The sequence below is a fragment of the Quercus robur genome, chromosome 2, assembly GCF_932294415.1.
Source record: "Quercus robur chromosome 2, dhQueRobu3.1, whole genome shotgun sequence".
Lineage (NCBI taxonomy): Eukaryota > Viridiplantae > Streptophyta > Magnoliopsida > Fagales > Fagaceae > Quercus > Quercus robur.
The window spans coordinates 23,461,120-23,482,457 of record NC_065535.1 but is presented as its reverse complement, the minus strand read 5'-3'; the positions used below and the strand labels follow the sequence as shown (position 1 = coordinate 23,482,457).

The 21,338-nt window shown below is 40.7% G+C and overlaps 1 protein-coding gene across 2 annotated transcripts; it reads left to right on the top strand.

Annotated features, from left to right (window-relative positions):
• The first annotated feature begins 13,140 nt into the window (after window positions 1–13,140).
• On the top strand, window positions 13,141–20,958 carry LOC126712960 (cellulose synthase A catalytic subunit 1 [UDP-forming]-like). Of its 2 annotated transcripts, none has more exons than XM_050412515.1 (14): window positions 13,141–13,379; window positions 14,245–14,440; window positions 14,517–14,698; window positions 15,032–15,152; window positions 15,248–15,434; window positions 15,945–16,211; window positions 16,299–16,644; window positions 17,490–17,627; window positions 17,713–17,838; window positions 18,486–18,698; window positions 18,800–19,064; window positions 19,175–19,371; window positions 19,466–19,816; window positions 19,970–20,958. In XM_050412515.1, exons 1-14 carry the CDS (start codon window positions 13,299–13,301, stop codon window positions 20,555–20,557), a joined length of 3,258 nt encoding a protein of 1,085 aa, XP_050268472.1. In that variant the 5' UTR covers window positions 13,141–13,298; the 3' UTR covers window positions 20,558–20,958. The 2 variants fall into 2 exon arrangements, with proteins under 2 accessions (XP_050268472.1, XP_050268473.1); XM_050412516.1 differs by having other exon boundaries at window positions 19,466–19,847; window positions 19,970–20,174.
• The last annotated feature ends 380 nt before the right edge of the window (window positions 20,959–21,338 follow it).

The window sequence follows — 21,338 nt, the reverse complement described above, 5'->3', positions numbered from 1 at the left end:
GCAGAGTTACAAGCGTCACCGTTACTTCCCCGTGAAGGTATTTAGTGCAAAATACGTCCACCATGTCATCCCAGGTTGGGATTGACCCTGGCTTTAAACCAATGTACCAGGTGTATGCCCGGTCACATAGTGACTTTGAAAATTCCCGCAGACATAAGTCTTCGTCTGCTGCATAAGGGCCAAGGGTGTCAATGAATTTGCTCACATGCTCTACTGCACTTCCCTTCCTGCCATCATACTGGGCAAAGACCCTTGGTTCATACCTCTCGGGGTACGGCTTGCTGAGTACTTTTAGAGGATAAGGAGGTCTCCTTGCGTAAAATCTCTCTTTTGGTGTTCTAGCTCTCTCTTGCTCCAAGAGAGCCGCTACCTCAGCCATGGTGATGAAACGCTATCCTGCGTTCCAAGGGACACCTCCTGCCAGTGTCTCTTCTCTGTCTGCTGCATGATCCGGGTCATGCTGGCTGCCTTTTTCTTTTGTTTTGTTTGCCTTCAGTTGACGGATCTCTTCCATCATCTGTTGCTGCGAGTGTTGCAATGATTGCAATACTTCGACAAAGGTGTTGACATTGTCCACGGGGACTCTTGTCTGAGGCTGAGGATCAGCCCCCGTTCTGTTGGCACCTTCCGTTTGGTTAAGTTGCTCTTGGTGAGGCGTCGTTGGCCTGGATTCTACTTGTGAGGGTACGACACTTATATTCCGTGTCGTCCTGGACTTGGGTGGCATTGTTTGCGAGGGGCTCTGTTTTCTTTTCCTTTGCCCCTGTCTACTTCCCAACTCCCCAGTGGAGTCGCCAATTTAATGTAGGGGCCTTTTCTATGTGATATGGTATGTTGGGTTGCCTCCTGCGGTAATGGGCTGGGCTGCCTCCTGCGGTGATGGACCCTAGTGTTTTTGAGTAAGGGAGCTAGGGCCGGTCTAATTATAACTCAACTTGGGCCGATTTGTGCACAAACTTATGCCTTGTCTGCCAGGAGCAAGTTTACGGCAAGCAGAACTGTTGCAGACGAATTACGGTAGGCGGAACTGCTGCAGGTGAGTTGCGACAAGCGGAACTGCTGCAGACGAGTTACGGCAGACAGATATAATAATAACTAAACAGAGTATTTTGACTTATTTAAACAAGCGGCTATGTATTCCCTGCTAATAAAGCATGATTACAGTCATAATGATATCAATCATAGAGAAGAATGAAGAAAATAATACTAGCTAATTTAAATGGTCATAAATTAAGTTTTAGGCTTAGTCTGCTGCGGCAAAACCAAAGAGGAGAGAACGCCTCTTCTCAATGCAAATAACCTCCCCAGGAAAAGGATCCTGCCGTGGAGATTAAAGGCTTTGAGGGAGTCGGCCCTGAATGGTTGTTTCCCAAAAGAAAAAATCCTTGTTTGCGTTTTAGAAGAAGGTAAGATTTGAAGGGGGAGAGAGAGAAATCGATCTATGGGTGCATGCCCTATTGAACCAACTCTCGTTTTTCTTAGTTTTCTTTTCTTTTCTTTTTTGTTTTCTTTTTTATCTTTTTCTTTTCTTCTTGCTCTGTTTTTTCCTTTTACTCTCCAAAATATGCTCTGTTTTCGATCCCCCCTACAGGGCACGGCAAGAGCCTTTTTATAGTGCCTGTCGTGACCATGGTTTTACCGTTTTGCCCCTTAACCGCCTCTGTCTGGTCTGGGCGTACTTACCAACCACCAGAGGTGTCTGCCACTCACCCTTGCCAAACAGAGGCATGTTTCAGTTCTCCCCTTGCCGTAGCACTTCTTTCCTGCCACGGTATAAATGCTTTCCCTCTCTACTCTCAGAGCATGCACTAACGGTTCCCCCTCAAACTTGCCTTTTTTGGGTGGTCTGTCATCCCAGCAGGACGTACCTCCCGAAAGAGGCTTGGGCAGGAGCCGTAAATAGATATTTTCCCCTCCCCCCACCACCAAACCACACCCCCTTTACCTCTTACCTCTGGCCCATGGCCCCACCATGTCTTATATTGGCTGGGTACAGGCTGGTGGTGCCTGGGCCTTGCGCGTGCTTCCCTTTCAAATTTGTCCAAGAGTCTGCCTGCTGCTCATGCATCTGCCGTGACCTAGAGACTCTCCGTCTGCGTTTTCTTGACCTTTCATGTGGGCTTTCCTTTGGTTTTTCGCTCCATTCAGGAGATGGGCCTCGTATGATAATGGGCTTCGCATTTCCTTGGCCCACTTTTGATTTTCTTTACTGCCTGCCACGTTGAACTGTTATTCCTGCTGTAATAACTTAATCCTGCTGGACCTCCTTTTGGGCCAGCCGTTTATCCCTTTTCTTAGTGGCCTATTGTGGGCACTGTTTTGCTTTTACTCATGGGCTCCTACGTCCCTTTGGTCTTTTCCTTTGGACATCCGTGGTCCGATTGCTTTCCTTGGGCTTCCTCGGCCCGTTTGCTAATTCCACACTCCCATGGGCTTTTTACTAACTTCATTGGACTTCCCCGGCCCAATAATCTTATCCTTATCTTTGGAGTTCATGGGCCTGCCATAAACTCCTTACTCTCTTAGTTTACAATTGCCTTGGGCCTACGGCAGCCCTTTCTCACTTTTCTACCTCATACTCTGCCCATGGGATGCTACTTCTTTCTTTCCTGGCTTCTTTGAGCCCGCTTGCCTTCTCAAGACCCATTTATTCATTTGTTGGGCCTGTGATCCATTATTCCTGCCGCTTGGGCCTAATGGGTTCTTTGCTATTTATCTTGTCAATTCTTTGTGGCCCTCATTATTAGGCTTTTCTGTCTGCTGGGCTTCCACAAATGGCCCTCAACAATGAGTAAAACAATCAAAAACATAAAAATTTAAAACCAATAAATAATTGTTAAGAACATACCAATAAATGGTTGGGTTTCACCCCTTGCCTTAGCAAGGCTTCTAGCAAGTAATAACACAAATAAAACTCTAAAAACTATAAAGAAACTTTAAGAAAACCTAAATTATGTTCTACAGCAGCTCTCCTCTGAATTTTTCTCTAAAGAGCCTTTAAATAGGTCAAAGAATCCTATTATAAGTTGAATTTCCGTTTGGAGAAAATCCCAGGTTTTTAGGCTTCACTTAACCGACGTTTTTGGCCCATTTATCTTCAGAATTCAGACTTTTGGTAAACTAAAACGTTGTAGCCCTTTAAGTTAGCTTTCCAGCCCAACTTGAATCATCTCGATTGGATATCTGTGCTGACAGTTATGCTCCAAATACTAACTGGTGTGCAAGCTGGAATCCTAATCCGAATTGAGCTTGGATTAAGTGCAAATTTCCTTTGATTCCTTGCTCCAATTAGATTTGAATTTAATTGGGTTGACCTTCTTTGACTTCATCATGACCCTTGTAAAATTAAAGTCCATTAGCTTTTTTCTTTGCACAAATCCACTTATTTAATTTCATTATCCTACAAAAGACAAATTCGATTAAGCACAAAATTGATTATTCAGCATTATTCCAAAATCAACTACAAAATGCATGAATTAACTCAAAATAAGTATGATAATGCTTTCTAATAATGATATAAATGTGCAAAATTAAGCTATTATCATCTACTCTCCCTCCAAATCTCTCCAATTTGGGGGAATTAAAAATGAGGGATTAGAGGTAATTGAAACCCCTCTAAACCCTTCCAAACCCCTCCCCTCATTTCTTAAAAACTTCCAAATAAGGTAATTGAATTACTCTCTCTCCCTTTACTCTACTCTTCCTCCTTTTTTAAACATCCAAACAGACTATTAGTAGTTTCTAAGGTCTCATGATATCCATAAAATCATGAGTTTGAAACTTCTTGCTAGCATCTTGAGGCCACCCTTACAGAATTCCTCTATATAATAACTTGGTGAGTGAGATGGTGAAATTGTATACACTCGAGAAAATAGTCAGATTCTCAAGGTTGAGACATTTGTAAAAAAAAAAAAAAACTAAGGTGGAATTTGAATATCTGATATTTTGGTTAAAACAAAAGCAAAAAAGGAAATATTTTTAAAATAAAGCTAGATTGGAAAGGAGCCGTTGTTGACTAACTTGGTTAGCAATGGGGCGGAGCCGTGATGGGATAGAGCATCCAATTTGGTAGAGCTATAAATTTAGCAATATAACTTCACAAAAAGTTACTTTATTTATTTTACCTTCTCACTTTTCAATACATCCAACATTAATGGATCTATATTTTTAGCTAATTGATTAAAATAATATAAAAAACTAATTAAATAAAATAAAAAAATATTAACCACAAAAACTTTTCACCCAGCTACAAGCCCCCCCACCACCACTCCGATAGCAAAAACCTCAGAAGGAAAAAAAATATATAATAAAATAAAACCACCACCTAACATAGCCACAACCACCAAAACCACGGCGACCACAACCACAACTACGAAGCCACCATTTCAACCGCAACCCACAGTCATAACCAAACTCACAAACAAACAAAAAAAACCAAACCACTACCATAGCGACCATCCCACCACCACAACCACCACTACCACCACCACAACCACCAAACCCACAGGAAAAAAAAAAAAAATCAAACACCAAACCACCATGATGAGAAGGCAACATCAAGATTAGCAATCTAAGGTTTTCCACAAGTTATCAACTCTGGTTCTTAATATTCTACGATCTCCGCTGACGCCGATCCCATTCTCTGATGACTCTCCGGCACCGATGACCATGACTAGGTCGGCCACGGCGTCGGCATTGAGACGATCGTCGACGGAGGTGGTGGTTGTGTAGATAACACCGACGGGGTTCACGTCTTTGATGTTGGGGAGTTTGTTGGCTTTGATGCTTTGTGGATTGGTGACTTCCTTCATTGGGTTTTTGTTGATGTTGTAGGTTCTGGGTTTGATCATGGTTTTCTATGTAGCTGGGATCGTCACGACGATTTCTATGTTGGGTCGCTCTCTTCTTTATTACTCAACGTCACCACCCACGGCGAGTTGAGGAAGAAAGATGGTCGTAGCTAGGTAGGGGAGATGGAGGAAAGATAACCGAAGATGAAGAGCTTGGGAAAAAAGAGAAAGTGACTGTAAGTCTGTAACAGGAAGAGGAAAAAAGAAAAAGAAAAAAAGAAAGAGAAGCAGAGAGACAAGAAAAAGAGAAAAATATATTTTTTATTAAAAAGTAACGTGAACCCAACAATTTAATAAAATTATTGGAGCGTTTGTGGCTCTATAGCCAATAAAAATATATTGGACATTTGTGGGAGTGGGGAGTTCCATGTATGTACACTTGTCCCTTCTAGCTTTTTGCCAGGTGTAGCCCCTTTAAAACCGTTTCTCTTTTTGTGCACTACCATCCAAGGACTGTATTGTCCTTTAGGATCCCCTTCCTCACATACATTTGGCGTGCCATTGTTGAGGGCCGTTTGTGGAAGCCCAGGCAAACAGAAAAACCCAATAATGTGGGCCACGAAGAATTGACAAGATAAATAACAAAAAACTCATTAGGCCCAAGCGGCAGGAATAATGGATCACAGGCCCAACAAATAAATAAATGGGTCTTGAAGAGGCAAGCGGGCTCAAAGAAGCCAGGAAAGAAAGAAATAGCATCTCATGGGCAAAGTATGAGGTAGAAAAGTGAGAAAGGGCCGCCGTAGGTCCAAGGTAATGCAAATTAAGAGAGTAAGGGGTTTATGGCAGGCCCATGAACCCCGAAGATAAGGATAAGGTTATTGGGCCGGGGAAGCCCGATAAAGTTAGTAGAAAGCCCATGAGAGTGTGGAATTAGCAAACGGGCCGAGGAAGCCCAAAGAAAGCAATCGGGACATGGATGCCCAAAGAAAAGCCCAAAGGGACATAGGAGCCCATGAGTAAAAGTAAAAGGCCACTGAGAAAAGGGATAAACGGCTGGCCCAAAAAAAGTTCCAGCAGGATTAAGTTATTATGGCAGGAATAACAGTTCAACGTGGTAGGCAATAAAGAATAACAAAAGTGGGTCAAAGAAATGTAAGGCCCATCATCATACGAAGCCCAGCTCCTGAATGGAGCGAAAAACCAAAGGAAAGCCCACATGAAAGGCCAGGAAACATAGACGGAGAGTCTCCAGGTTGCGGCAGACGCATGAGCAACAGGCAGACTCTTGGACATATCTGAAAGGGAAACACGCGCAAGACCTAGACACCACCAGCCTGTACCCAACCAATATAGGACATGGTGGGGCCATGGGTCAGAGGTAAGAGGTAAAGGGGGTATGGTTTGGTGGTGGGGAAAGGGGAAAAGGTCTATTTGCGGCTCCTGCTCAAAACCCTTTTGGGAGGTACGTCCTGCTGGGATGACAAACCACCCAAAAGAGGCAAGTTTGAGGGGGAACCGTTGGGTGCATGCCTTGAGAGTGGAGAGAGAGAGCATGTATACCGTGGCAGGAAAGAAGTGCTGCGGTAGAGGGAGAAATGAAACCTGCCTCTGTCTGGCAAGAGTGAGTGGCACACACCTCTGGTGGTCGGCAAGTACGCCCAGACCAGATAGAGGTGGTTAAGGGGCAAAATGGTAAAACCTTGGTCACGGCAGGCACTATAAAAAGGCTTTTGCCGTGCCCTGTAAAGGGATAAAAAAACAGAGTATATTTTACGGAGTGAAAAGAAAAACAGAACAAAAAAGAAAAGAAAAAAAGATAAGAAAGAAAACAGAGGAGAATAGAAAGAAAACTAAGGAAAAAGGAGAGTTAGTTCAATGGGCATGCACCAATAGATCGGTTTCCCTCTCTCCCCTTTCAAATCTTACTTTCTTCCAAGACGTAAATAAGGATACTTTCTTTTTGGGCAATAACCATTCAGGTCCGACTCCCTCAAAGCCATTAATCCCCACGGCAAGATCTTTTTCCTGGGGGATTATTTGCATTGAGAAGAGGCGTTCTCTCCTCTTTGGCTTTGCTGCGGCAGACTAAGCTTGAAACTTAATTTATGCCCATTTAAGTTAGCCAGTATTATTTTCTTCATTTTCTCTCTGTGATTGACATCAATATGACTGTAATCATGCTTTATTAGTAAGGAGTACATAGCCATTTATTTAAATAATCAGAATACTCTGTTTTAATTATTATTATATCTGCTTACCGTAACTCGTCTGCAGCAGTTCTGCTTGCCGTAAGTTTACTCCTGGCAGACAAGGCATAAGTTTGTGCATAAACCGGTCTAAGTTGAGTTACAATTGGACCGGCCCCAACTCCCTTACTTAGAAATATTCGGGCCCATCACCGCAGGAGGCAGCCCAAGCCTAATACACCATACATAGAAAAGGCCCCTACAGCCATCACTGGTAGAGGTACGACCGGCTTCGTGCTTGGCACGATGTTTATGTGGTTGGGTCTCCTAACCTTCCTCCGTCGCAGCCATGGGGTTCTTCCCCTCCTGGATGGTGTAGAGGCAACTATCCGCTTTGTGTCCGACTCTACCACAAGAAAAACACAACCGTTGTATACCTTCATACGTCACTCCTTGCTCAAATAGACCAATGATCACAGTATTGACTAATAGTTTGTTTAAATCAACTTGGATGCATAGCCTTGCATACTTCCCTCTAGCCTCCATGGTAGTGTGGGAATTAATCCTCAAGACCTTTCCGATGTTCTCGCCTATTTGTTTCAGCACCTCCGGTTCATAAAGCTCGATAAGGAGCTTATTCAACCTGACCCAAACAGCAACAAGAGACACGTTCGCCGTAGAAGGTTTGAAGAATGGTTCCCACGCTCTCAAGGGGAGAAAATGGTCTCCTATGAACTAGAGCCCCTTCTTAATCACGTTGTCCAAGTCCTCCTTTGAATAAAATATGACAAGGAAGAAGCCATAGGTAAGATTTATGCAGTCCATTCTACCTAACGGCTTCCAAAGTTGAATTAGTTTGCTCTGTAGGTAGCTAAACCCAACTGTTCTTCCCACTAGCTTGATGATAATGGCTTTTGACTAGAGTCCTCTGATACGTCTTTTAGTCTCCTTGGTTAGTTTCATTGCAACCACTCCTACCCGAGTTAAATCCCCAACGTCAACCTCGTCGTCATCCGAATCGGGATCCTCCTCTAATTGGTCAGTTAAATCAAATGCTTTTGCAAAAGCACCCGATATTTCCCCAACGAGTTTGTCCCTAAAAGATTTCTTGCCTTGAGCATTCGGACCAGGGTCCTTATTCGGCCAAGGTTCTTCCCTAGTGCCTTCATTGAAGTCTACATGATGAATATCTTTTACCTATTTGTTGCTTTGGGCTAGTTCTGCTTCCTCCTCTCTAGAGAGCATTCTTGGCTTCATTTCCTCCACAGAGCATTCGTGGCTTGTTCCAATCCCTCGCCTTTAAAGACTGTCCTGACAGATGCAGTATGGTAGATTTAGGGTTCTCGGGTCCGAGGTACACTTGGACTAACAAGAGGGACTTCTCCAATCTTATCCTGGAAAGAATAGACAGGTTTTTTATGAACCCTGACTAGTGCATGCTTTATCCTGATGCGAAAATTACCCACCTCCCCAGATGCCATTTCGATCACTGTCCGATCCTTCTGGAAGCTTTTCCAAATAGAACATTGCACCTCATGAGACCTTTCAGGTTCTAAGAATTTTGGTTGTCAGATATTATCTTCCCCAGGGTTATCTCTTAAGCTTAGAGTCGAAACATGAATTTAGCTGATTCCATTGAGTGCTTCTCTAAGGAGGCTACCTTGTGGAACAGGAACCACTTTGGTAACATCTTTCACAAGAAGAGAAGAATAATGGCAAGATTATACGGTGCCCAAAAAGCATTGGCCAACAATTTAAGACCCGACCTTATTAATCTGGAGAGTCAACTCCAAAAAGACCTTGAGGAAGTTCTGGATCATGAACGAGACCTTTGGATGCTGAAGTCTAGACTGAATTGGACAATATTGGGGGATTGTAACACCTCATTCTACTATGTCTCCACCTTAGCCAGAAGAAAAAGGAATTTGATATCTTCGGTCAAAGACGAAAGGGGGGGTATGGATCACAGAGGAAAGGGAGGTTATGGATTATTTCAGAAGAGGTTTCATGGATCTCTATACTACCTCTCAGGTTGAGGTTAAGTGGACCCCTCACCCCACCAGTCAATGTCAAGCGCAACTATCAGAGGAAGTAAGTCACTCTCTAGCTGTCATGGTTACTCCCGAGGAAATTAAGGAAGCTCTGTGGTCAATGCAACCTTATAAAGCTCCTGGGTCAGATAGTTTGCATGCAGGGTTCTTTTAGAGGTTTTGGATGATTGTGGGTAGCTCAATGAGAGATGAAGTTGAGAAAGCTTTCCTTACCAAGAAGATTCCATAGTATCTAAACAAAACCCACATAGTGCTAATTTCGAAAATTCAGGGGCCTGAAACCATTGGCAATTATAGGCCAATTAGCCTTTGTAACTTAATCTATAAAGTGATTTCTAAGGTTTTAGTCGCTCGGATCAGGCCCTACCTAGATTCACTTATTTCTCCTTTTTAAGTTGCTTTCTTTCTGGGGAGGAGAGGGGCGGACAATGCCATTATTGTCCAGGAGCTCATTCATACCATAGGAAGAATGAAAGGAAGCAAGGGAACTATGGCCATCAAGATAGACCTGGAGAAGGCTTACGATAAGATTGAGTGAAGTTTCATTAGAGAGGTGCTTATCAATTATAACTTCCCTGCCAATCTCATTGACCTTATCATGAGTTGCATATCCTCGGTTTCGTCCTCTTTTCTCTTCAATGGGGGTCGTCTTAAGCCCTTCACTCCTTCAAGAGGCATTAAGCAAGGGGACCCTCTCTCCCCTTACTTGTTTATCTTATGTATGGAGTATTTGGGTCACCTTATAGAAGAGAAGTGTACCATCAAAGCTTGGAAGCCTATCAAAGCTTCGAGGAGTGGGCCTGCTTTCTCACATCTGTTTTTTGCAGATAATTTGGTCTTTTTTGTGACTGTCGATGTGGATAACTGCAATATCATTAACTCTGTACTCTAGGAGTTTTGCTCCAAGTCTGGGCTGAAGGTTAGTGTCACCAAGTCTAGGGTGTTCTTCTCACCAAATGTGGAGCCAGACCAAAGGGATAGTATGGCTAATCTACTTGGTTTCAACTCAACTCCCAACCTAGGCAAGTATTTGGGCTTCCCATTAAAACACTCAGGGACCAGGAGGCATGATTTTGACTTCGTGCTTGATAGAGTGAAGAAAAAGCTTACGGGTTGGAAGGCCAATCTACTTTCCATGGTTGGTAGGTTGGTCCTAATTCAAGCCTCCTCCACTGCCATACCAAGCTACATTATGCAAAACTCCTTTCTGCCCAAGAGGATCTTAAATGGCATAGATCGAGTCAACAGGAATTTCTTGTGGGGATCTACGGATCAGGTAAAGAAAATGCACTAGGTGAATTGGGGGGAGGTTACTAAACCCAAAGAATTAGGAGGCCTGGGTCTTCAATCTGCCAAGGGCAGAAACACAGCCCTTCTTGCAAAGTTAAATTGACGGTTCCATGCAGAAAAGAATTCCCTGTGGGCTAAAGTGCTCAGACATAAATATTGCATTCACTAGAGGATCAATTCAAGAAATACTTCTAGGCTTCCTAAATCTCCCACGTGGAAAGGTCTGACCAAGGGTGAAGATATTTTCAGGCAAGGTGTCAAGTGGATTCTAGGCCAGGAAAGCATCTGAAGTTTTTGGACTGATTGTTGGTTAGACCGTGGGCCCATCAAAGCTTCCATCCAAGGCCCACTCACTCTAGAATCGTCTAATCTGAAGCTCAAAGAGGTAAGGACTACATTTGGGTGGAATTGGGCTAGTCTTCCTTTTGTTTTCCCTCCTGACCTCAAAGAAGCTATCCAAGCTGTGCCTATCCCGTTGTTTTCTAGAAATAGTGATCAAATGGCTTGGAAATACTCTCCTAAAGGGGGCTTTGACATGAAAAGTGCATATTTGTTAACCAATAATTTGTTGGGAGCTGAAGTCTTCTCGGGAAAGTGGATTTGGAGTATTCACACCTTGCCTAGAATTCAGTATTTTATCTAGAAGTGCATGCATAGTAGCATTGGTGTTAGAGAGTCACTGGCAAGAAGAGGCATGCCTGTTGATACCACCTGCCCCTTATGCAACGATGTAGCAAAATCTGTAGCCCATGCCCTTTGTGACTGCCACGTGGTCAGGGCAGTGCGGTATCAACTCGGAGTGTGTCATTCCAACTTCTTCACTCAAGACCTTAGGAATTGGTTGAAGTCCAATGCCACGGCCAAGGTTAATCAGACTCAAAAGGGCTTACAATGGAACATCCTTTTCCCCTTCGCCATTTGGTTGATCTGGAAGCAACGAAATCAGGTGGTGTTCAAAAACAAGGGTGTTAACCCAACCTTAGCTAAAATGATAACCATGCAAGCCACAGAATTCCTTCACTATGTAAACCACCCGAGGAACAGTAGAAGGTTAGTGATTAAGTAGGTCAGGTGGGAGAGACCTGGTGAGGGATGGTTAAAGCTAAATATAGATGGTGCTGCCAATGATATGTTGAACTCAACTGGGGCAGGTGGAGTGGTGAGAGACGACAGAGGCAATTGGGTGGTATGATTTTCTAGAAGGATCGGGAAAACAAGCAGCTTCGAGGCAGAAATCTGAGGACTCCGTGATGGGCTCTTTTTGTGCAACCAGATGAATCTTAGTGGCGTTATTATTGAACTTGACTCGAAGGCCTTAGTTGATGCCTTCAACAATCCCTATTATGCAAATTCTGTAATTTCCCTGCTGTTTAATGACTGCAGGCACTTGGCTAGCAGAATTCCTTGCCTTTGCTTTAGACACATCTACCGTGAAGCTAACATGTGTGCTGATAGATTAGCTAAGATAGGTCTTCAACAATCTCTGGATCTTGTTATCCATTCTAGTATGCTTGTGGACATTTTTGCTAGCTTAGAGGCTGATTGCCAAGAAACTTTTGTTTACAGGCTTTGCCTTATTTCTTGTAGCTCTGTTTAGTTGGTTTTAATGATATCCCTTTTACCCAAAAAAAAAAAAATTTTTTTGTTTACCTATGAGTTACGGTGCATTGACAAAAGTAGCCGTGCACTGTAGCTGTAGAGCAAAAAAAAAAAAAAAAAAAAATATGGCTTTGACTCCACCAATGTAGTCACATTTTGATATTTGGTGGTACTAAAAAGTTATATTGTTATTTTTAGTTTCATCAAAATACAAAAAATGCTCTACATCAATGTATGTAAAGCTAAAATTTTTTAGCTTCAAGTTTCCGTACAAAGCTACTTTTGGCTTTCGTACTTAAGATGAAGCTAAAACTTTAAAATATTTTTTTTAATTCCTACACATATTAAAATAATACTTCTTTACTTATTTTTTTATTCTTTATTTCTTTTCTCTTTTTGCCCGGAAAAACAAGAACCAACTTGTGCGAACCAAATTAGAGATCGTCAGCCTTAGACATGACGAAGATTCAGCTTGGCGTGGGCTCAAAGTTGGATCGTCGATGAAGCTGATGCGAGGATGGGCAGATCAGAGCTGTCAAGACTCTCTTCACCCACTCTCCTTTCACGCCTCTGATTCGAACTAGTGAGTTCTTCATTGCAGATCTACGCATGTTGAGCCGATTCTATGAAAACAGCACATTGTGGTGGCTTCTGTTGTCGTGACTCGAGTTCTTGTGGAGGCTGCACCAAAATGAGCTTGGATGCGACGTAGACGAACACATATAGTCTTCTTCGAGGCTGGGATAACTTTGGTTTGGTGGCTTTTTGATCTATTATTTATTGTAGTAGATATATTATTTTATTGTGATGTTTATATTATTTTATTATGTTGAAAGCTAAAATAAATCTACTGCTGTTGGATATTTTGTAAAATGAGTAAGTAAAATAGATAAAACAGTTTTTTGTGGTGCTAAATAATTAAAAAATAGCTCCACTGTTGTTGCTCTTAGGTATACATGCAACAAGTCTAGCTAGTGGATTATTATTTAAAATAAAAAAAATCAAAGAGAGAAAAAAAAGACAATAAAGTATGCGTTTGATATTATCTTAAAAAATTGATTATTTTTACCATTTAGTTTATTTTTTTTATTATTTATAGATTTTGTTATACTTTTTCAGTACAATTTATAAGCTGGAGTATTACAGTTTCCTTTTTAGCTTTATCTCTCGTAAAAAAAAAAAAAAAAAAAAAGTTTTCCTTTTTGCTAAATAAGCTTTACAAACAAAAAAAACCAAAATGATAGAGGCTGGAATGGCGTCTTGAATGGGCGAAGAATTCACAGCTTTTGGCTCTCTCTCAAACCCACAACACTACGGATCTGTCTTTATGTACTGATTTTTGAAAACAAAAAAAATAGCATTTTGAGGAAACAAACAACATGGAAGCTAATGCGGGAATGGTGGCTGGATCACACAAGAGGAACGAGCTGGTCCGGATTCGCCACGATTCCGATAGTGGGGTCAGTGATTTTTCTACTTACCCATATCCCATTTTCACTCCCTTATTAGTCTAATCCATTTACTGCACTGTGGTTGTGTGTGTGTGTGTGTGGATGTGGGTGTTGACTGTGTAGAAGTGAGTGGAAGCTCAAAGTCGATGCTTTTTCTCTAATGGGTAGTGGCATTTTTGGTTAGTTTTGTGGATTTGTCATGTGGGTTTCTAAATTTGAACGCTGTTTTGATTTCTGTTAGATAAGACTAAATTTGATGTTTTGATAGCTGAATTTATTTGGGTGAAAATTTAATTAATTGATGTTTTTGATATTCAGTAAGACTTATTATGGGCTGGCTGGTTTCAAAATATTGACAGTACTTTGATTTGATTTGTGAGTGTTCAAGCTGATATCTTCATAGTTCAGATTCAGTGGAATTTAACTCCATTTTTGCTAATCTTAGATGAGATCACCCATTACCCACTAGACTCTTGTCTTTATTTTGTTAGACTTTCACTCACTGATTCACTCTTTCAGCTACATATCCAAGATCTACTCTAGCTGTGTTGATCTGGGAGGAGGATATATTTATGTGGTTTACATGAATTTTGTTCTGTGAAACATGAATGTGATTATCCAGTCGTAACCATTTCTTTTTCGAAATAGTATTCTGAATTAAGCAATGAATACAGAATACCATTGTGAGTTGCTGTGGCAAATGGTGTGCCATTGCATTTTCATCATCAGAAACTATTATTGAAAATAGAGCTAGTTAATTAATCATAACTAGATTGTAAAGTTGCTATAGTTGGTTTGTGTTGTACATTACCCTCTTTTGGCTTATTTTTCTTTTCTGTAATTCTGATTTTCACATTGTTTTTGTACAATGCAGCCCAAGCCCTTAAAGAATTTGAATGGACAAATATGTCAGATCTGTGGGGATTCAGTTGGCCTTACAGCTACTGGTGACGTCTTTGTTGCTTGCAATGAATGTGCCTTCCCTGTTTGCCGGCCTTGTTATGACTATGAGCGGAAAGATGGGAACCAGGCTTGTCCCCAGTGCAAGACTAGATATAAGAGGCACAAAGGTTAGCTTGCCCCGAGTCCATTGTTAATTTATGGTTGTAGGTTTTGGAATGAAAGTTGATAAGGTCTGTATTTCAGGGAGTCCTCGAGTGGATGGAGATGATGATGAGGATGATGTTGATGATCTAGATAATGAATTCAATTACACCCAAGGAAATAGCAAGGCAAGACGCCAGTGGCAGGGTGAAGATGCTGAACACTCTTCTTCCTCAAGACATGAATCTCAACAACCAATTCCCCTCCTCACCAATGGGCAGCCGGTAGGCAATTCAAACAATCCCTGACTCTTTTCTACATTCACATCTCTGATGCATAATTTCTGGATTTGCATCCTAAGGTTTCCGTGGTTAAATTTCATCTATATTATTTTGGAAATTTATCTTAGAACTTACGTAAAATATCATAATTGTAAAGGAGAAACATAGACGGAATCCTTGCATGTAAAAAATATACCGGATTAGTCACTTGCACTGATTGTTACAAGTTTGCAAATACAATTAAAACGTTCATTTCTAACATGCTTTTTGAAATTGATCATGCCAGTGATATAGTTTTGGAACCTTCACTTTACTAAAATGTAAATATGTTTTTAGATGTCTGGTGAAATTCCATGTGTTACACCTGACAACCAATCTGTGCGAACAACATCAGGTCCTTTGGGCCCCTCAGAAAAGAATGTTCATTCGCTTCCTTATATTGACCCAAGACAGCCAGGTAGACAAGTAACTTTAGTTTATTTATTTAGAAATCCTCAAACAAGCTTGTATATCACTTGTATGGACTTCATCAAATATCATCTGTTTCTACAGTTGCGGTGAGAATAGTGGACCCATCAAAGGACTTGAATTCTTATGGCCTTGGAAATGTTGACTGGAAGGAAAGGGTTGAAGGTTGGAAACTCAAACAGGATAAAAACATGATGCAGATGACCAGTAGATACACTGAAGGGAAGGGAGACCTGGAAAGAACTGGTTCCAATGGAGAAGAACTGCAAATGTTAGAATCCCGTTTTTTCAAAAGCTTTATTTCTCATGCTCTCTTGGCTGTTATGACTTCTTTATTTGCTGTTATGACTTCTTTATTTACTGTTAAAATTTCACTGATGCATGGTTTTGACTACTGAATACTGATTGATAATTTTTGACACCACATTGTATTTATGGCCTTTTCTTTTGGCTTGAGTAGTATCTGAATCAAGTTTCCTATATTTTTAATGCATGAAATTAATTTTAAGATCCTATATTGGTCTTTGTTATCATATTTGTTAATAGCCTGTACCCCTCAAATTTTCCCTCCATCAATTACTTCATATTTACTAAATATATATAATATTATTCCGTTATGTTTAATGCTCAGTTAGTCAGTGACATAATGTTGAAGCATGGATTTATGCATTTTGATTCTGTAGATTGACAATGGAGTGGCTTCTTCTGCCAATGTAGTTGGTTAACATTATTTTGTGTGATTTGTTCTTTTTTGGTGAGCTGATAGTTTCATTTGTCACAGGGCTGATGATGCTCGGCAACCTTTGAGTCGCGTGGTGCCCATCGCTTCCTCGCACCTGACACCTTATCGCGTCGTCATCATATTGCGGCTTATTATTTTGGGCTTCTTCTTACAATACCGTGTTACTCACCCAGTGAATGACGCGTACCCGTTGTGGCTAACATCAATTATCTGTGAGATCTGGTTTGCTCTATCCTGGCTTCTGGATCAGTTCCCAAAATGGTTTCCAATTAACCGTGAGACCTATCTTGACAGGCTTACATTGAGGTTAGTTAACTTCATTCTAGTTATGATGGTGTTTGAACATGAGGAAGTAGTCTGTTTTTGTTGTTAATCATTATTTATGTTGCACAGATATGATAGGGAAGGGGAACCATCGCAGCTGGCTCCTGTAGACATTTTTGTTAGTACAGTGGATCCCCTAAAAGAGCCTCCTCTTGTAACAGCAAACACCGTTTTGTCCATACTTGCTGTGGATTACCCTGTTGACAAGGTCTCTTGCTATGTATCAGATGATGGTTCAGCAATGTTGACCTTTGAATCCCTTTCTGAAACTGCGGAGTTTGCAAGGAAGTGGGTTCCCTTTTGCAAGAAGCACAACATTGAGCCTAGGGCCCCTGAGTTTTACTTTTGCCAGAAAATTGATTACTTGAAAGACAAAATACAACCTTCATTTGTGAAAGAACGCCGGGCGATGAAGGTGAGTGCGTGCTGCCATGTTGGATCTATATCTTTCTATTTTTGTGATAACTTGCTGGAAATAACTTCATTTTCCTTATCATATTACGGGGTGCATGGTTGATATGCAAACTCTATGATTACTGTGGTGTTGGGCTTTTGAAGCTGGCAATTGTTTTTTTTTTTTTTTTTTTTTTTTTTTAAATGATAAAAATTGCCGATGAGATCAATGTGAGATTTGAAACATCTCTCAAGCTTAATGGTCTGTTTGGATTGAGGGGGAAGGAGAGGGAGTAGAGTAGAGTAGAGTAGATTTGGCTCAAAATTAGCTTATTTTCAGCCAACTCTACTCTACTCCCCTCTCCTCCACTCCCCCTCCTTCCCCCTTCCGTCCAAACGGGCCCTAAAAGTTGTTCAAAAGGTGATACGACTAACACTTTTTAAAAGGAGAATTTGTGCTAGCTCAAATGGCTCCTTCCCATGGGCCATGATAGTGGGTGGGGGGGTATAAAACTTTTGATATGAACATATGTTATAATAACAATGTGTGTGAGTGTATACTAAATTCATATATTATTTACTCATCATTTGTATTCTGGAGCAAAATTTGAGTAGCCCACAACAGATATTAAGGCCTTCGGACACTGTATAAGGAAATTCTAGAGAAATTATGGAGAATGTTTGCTACCCTGAAATTTTTGTCTTTCCTGAATGATAAGGAGAAAAAAAAAAAAAAAAAATTGGGTCAAAAGAAAATGCCATTTTGGAGTTTTGCCTTTATGCCTTGTGTTAGAATGTAGATGGTTTAAATAGGAAGATTATACTAACTTCACTGTTTTTGACATTACAAACCATTTTGTTTCACAGAGAGAATATGAAGAATTCAAGATACGAATCAATGCCCTAGTGGCCAAAGCACAAAAGACACCAGAAGAAGGTTGGACAATGCAAGATGGCACTCCATGGCCTGGAAACAATCCTAGGGATCATCCAGGAATGATTCAGGTATCATAATTTTTTCCAGGTGATTTATTTTTGGACTTATTTATATTCTTGCTGTGATTTAATTTTCTATTGACTGGAAGAACAGGTGTTCTTAGGCCACAGTGGCGGGCTTGATACTGATGGGAATGAGCTACCACGACTTGTTTATGTTTCTCGTGAAAAGCGACCTGGCTTCCAGCATCACAAGAAGGCTGGAGCAATGAATGCATTGGTATGTCTACTGCAGGCCTTAAATGTAGTGATTTGATGGTTACAATACACATTTTGATTAGTAAATTATACATGCACCCTAATAGGTTTAGAACTTATGACCTTGCCCTCTGCTCATTTGTATGGGAGGAAGTACAAATTTGATGGTTAGTCATCTACAACCATCAAGTTATTCCTTTGAAGGTGGTGCCGTCTTGTGATTTGTAACTCTTATGACTACACTAGATTTCAATTATCATAAATTAGAAAAAAAAATTAATTATCATATAATTTTTAATTTTAGCTGTTTATGGACTGCCTTAGACATTTACAGAAACTGTCCATTGGTTGGGTGTTGCAAATAGATTGCATACATATGGAGGCTAAATAAGCCCATAAGAAATTTTATTTAAGTATGAGCCTCATTGTTCCATTGACCAATTTCAACTTGGCTCATATGCTATGTCGTAGATGCTGATGTTAATCAAAATGGAGAACAAACTAAATGAAAAAGATTTCTCTTGCATCTTTAGTAAATATTCATCCCACCACTCTGTACCATAGTTTGCCAGTGATGTGATTGGTTGCCTGATGGATATGGAGGTTTGTTGTGATAGGAAGGATGTTTAATCCATGTTTTGTGACTTGGTTATATCTAATGTTTTTCAGATCCGAGTTTCTGCTGTCCTAACCAATGGTGCATATCTCCTGAACGTTGACTGTGATCACTACTTTAATAACAGCAAAGCTCTTAAAGAAGCCATGTGTTTCATGATGGATCCTGCTTATGGAAAGAAGACATGTTATGTACAGTTCCCACAACGTTTTGATGGCATTGACTTGCATGATCGATATGCTAACCGCAATATCGTCTTCTTCGATGTAGGTTCCACTGGATGTTTGATCGCAAATTCTTTCTTCATAGTGTTTTACTGTGCTTGTGCTTGGTTTAAGTATAATCTTGTATTCGTTGTATTTTGCAGATCAACTTGAAAGGGCTGGATGGCATCCAGGGTCCTGTCTATGTGGGAACTGGTTGCTGTTTCAACAGGCAAGCTCTATACGGGTATGATCCAGTTTTAACCGAGGAAGATTTGGAACCAAACATTATTGTCAAGAGCTGTTGTGGTTCTAGAAAGAAGGGAAAGAATGGCAATAAGAAATACATTGACAAGAAGAGGGCAGTAAAAAGAACTGAATCCACTATTCCCATTTTCAATATGGAAGACATTGAGGAGGGTGTTGAAGGTCGGTTTTCTTTAGAAGCTATTTTCCCTAATTTGACAAAAAATATTGTTAATCCAATAATCCTTGCTTTGTAATATTAACTCCACGACCACATTCCCTTTGTTGTGCAGGGTATGATGATGAGAGATCGCTTCTTATGTCTCAGAAGAGCTTAGAGAAGCGTTTTGGTCAGTCTCCAGTTTTTATTGCAGCCACCTTCATGGAACAAGGAGGCATTCCACCTTCAACCAACCCTGCGACCCTTTTAAAGGAAGCAATCCATGTTATCAGCTGTGGATATGAAGACAAGACTGAATGGGGAAAAGAGGTAAGTATATCAATATACAACCTAGCAGTCAGATACTGATTTGATGTTGTTGTGCTTATGCATTATTTAATTAGGCCTTTTGTTTTACTGTCAGATTGGATGGATCTATGGTTCTGTCACAGAAGATATTTTAACTGGGTTTAAGATGCATGCTCGTGGTTGGATCTCAATCTATTGCATGCCTCCCCGCCCGGCATTTAAGGGGTCTGCTCCAATCAATCTTTCTGATCGGTTGAACCAGGTTCTTCGATGGGCCTTGGGATCAATTGAGATTTTGCTGAGTAGGCATTGCCCCTTATGGTATGGCTACAATGGGAGACTGAAGCCTTTGGAGAGACTGGCATACATAAATACTATTGTGTATCCCCTTACCTCAATCCCACTTATTGCGTACTGTATGCTTCCTGCCTTTTGCCTTCTCACTAACAAATTCATCATTCCTGAAGTAAGTGATGGTTCAGCCTAATAACAAATTTGTGAGATGAATCTTTCAAAGCATCACATTTGTTTATTTCTGGTATATCTGCATCCGCTGACTTGGGGGGAGATAATTTTTGAAGTTAAAATTTTGTTTGTTTCTGTTGCCTATTTTATGCAGATAAGTAATTTTGCTAGCATGTGGTTTATTCTCCTCTTTGTCTCCATTGCTGCTACTGGAATTCTTGAGCTTAGGTGGAGTGGGGTCAGTATAGATGACTGGTGGAGGAATGAACAATTCTGGGTCATTGGTGGTACATCAGCTCATCTCTTTGCAGTCTTCCAAGGGCTCTTGAAGGTGCTTGCTGGGATTGACACTAACTTCACTGTCACTTCAAAGGCATCTGATGAAGATGGGGACTTTGCGGAGCTTTATGTGTTCAAATGGACATCACTTCTCATCCCTCCAACCACAGTCCTTATTATCAACTTGGTAGGTATTGTTGCTGGTGTTTCATATGCCATAAACAGTGGTTACCAGTCCTGGGGTCCTCTTTTCGGCAAGCTGTTCTTTGCCATATGGGTCATTGCCCATCTGTATCCATTCTTGAAGGGTTTGTTGGGTAGGCAAAATCGTACCCCAACAATTGTCATTGTCTGGTCTATACTTCTTGCTTCCATATTCTCCTTATTATGGGTGCGGATCGACCCCTTCATCTCTAGCTCAGCAAGGGCTGCCGCGAATGGTCAATGTGGCATTAACTGTTAGTTCATTTCCAGACCATTTTCTTGTGGTATATGCCATCTCTCTTATTGAAGCTTGCTGTGTACATAACAAGAAATTCAGGTGTCAAAATCTTCTACAGATTCCCCCCACGATAAAAGAAAAAAATGTTGTCTACAGGATCTAAGTTATGTTCTGTATGCGAGTTTGATGGAGCAAGACCTGAGAGAAAACCCTTTTGTATGTTCTTTTTGTATGTTGTCTGATGTTGTCATTATTGTGTAGTATTGTGATGAATTCTGTCAAGAGCATATAGAAACTACTTATGCAAAGTGCTTACGGTACTTCAAAAGAAACAAGTTTGTTATTCTTTGGTGTCTTAGATATTATTATTTGGTATGATGGTGGACTAAAAATTAAGTTATGAATTATTCATCTTTCTATTTTGTCATTGTATGCAATTCGAATTTTACCATGCTGTATTAGCACTGAATTTTTAATGATGCTTAATTTAGGCTTTTGCTGTTTACTTAGAACAGGCTCTTAATATGTTGACATGAATATCAAGGCTGAACTGCCATTTGTATTGATACCGAAGCAAAGTTTTAGAGATTGGTCACCAGGAATTGGGAATTTTGTGAAGGACAAAATTAAGAAACAGTTCCTTAGGTGTGTGTTCATTAGAATTCTCAATTATATTGAAACCCATGGTTGTAATAATCAATAAAGCACAATGTTATAGTTTTCAAGGATAATTCAATATAATGTAATTATATGCTTAAATTTGATGAACTGCACCTACAGAACTGTATCTAAATTTTACTCA

What these genes read in the sequence shown, in the direction of transcription:
- LOC126712960 (XM_050412515.1), top strand. Translation starts at nt 13,299, where the DNA reads ATGGAAGCTAATGCGGGAATGGTGGCTGGATCACACAAGAGGAACGAG. An exon ending in GCCACGATTCCGATAGTGGG is followed by an intron (nt 13,380 to 14,244) that starts GTCAGTGATTTT and finishes TGTACAATGCAG; the next exon opens with CCCAAGCCCTTAAAGAATTT. An exon ending in TAGATATAAGAGGCACAAAG is followed by an intron (nt 14,441 to 14,516) that starts GTTAGCTTGCCC and finishes TCTGTATTTCAG; the next exon opens with GGAGTCCTCGAGTGGATGGA.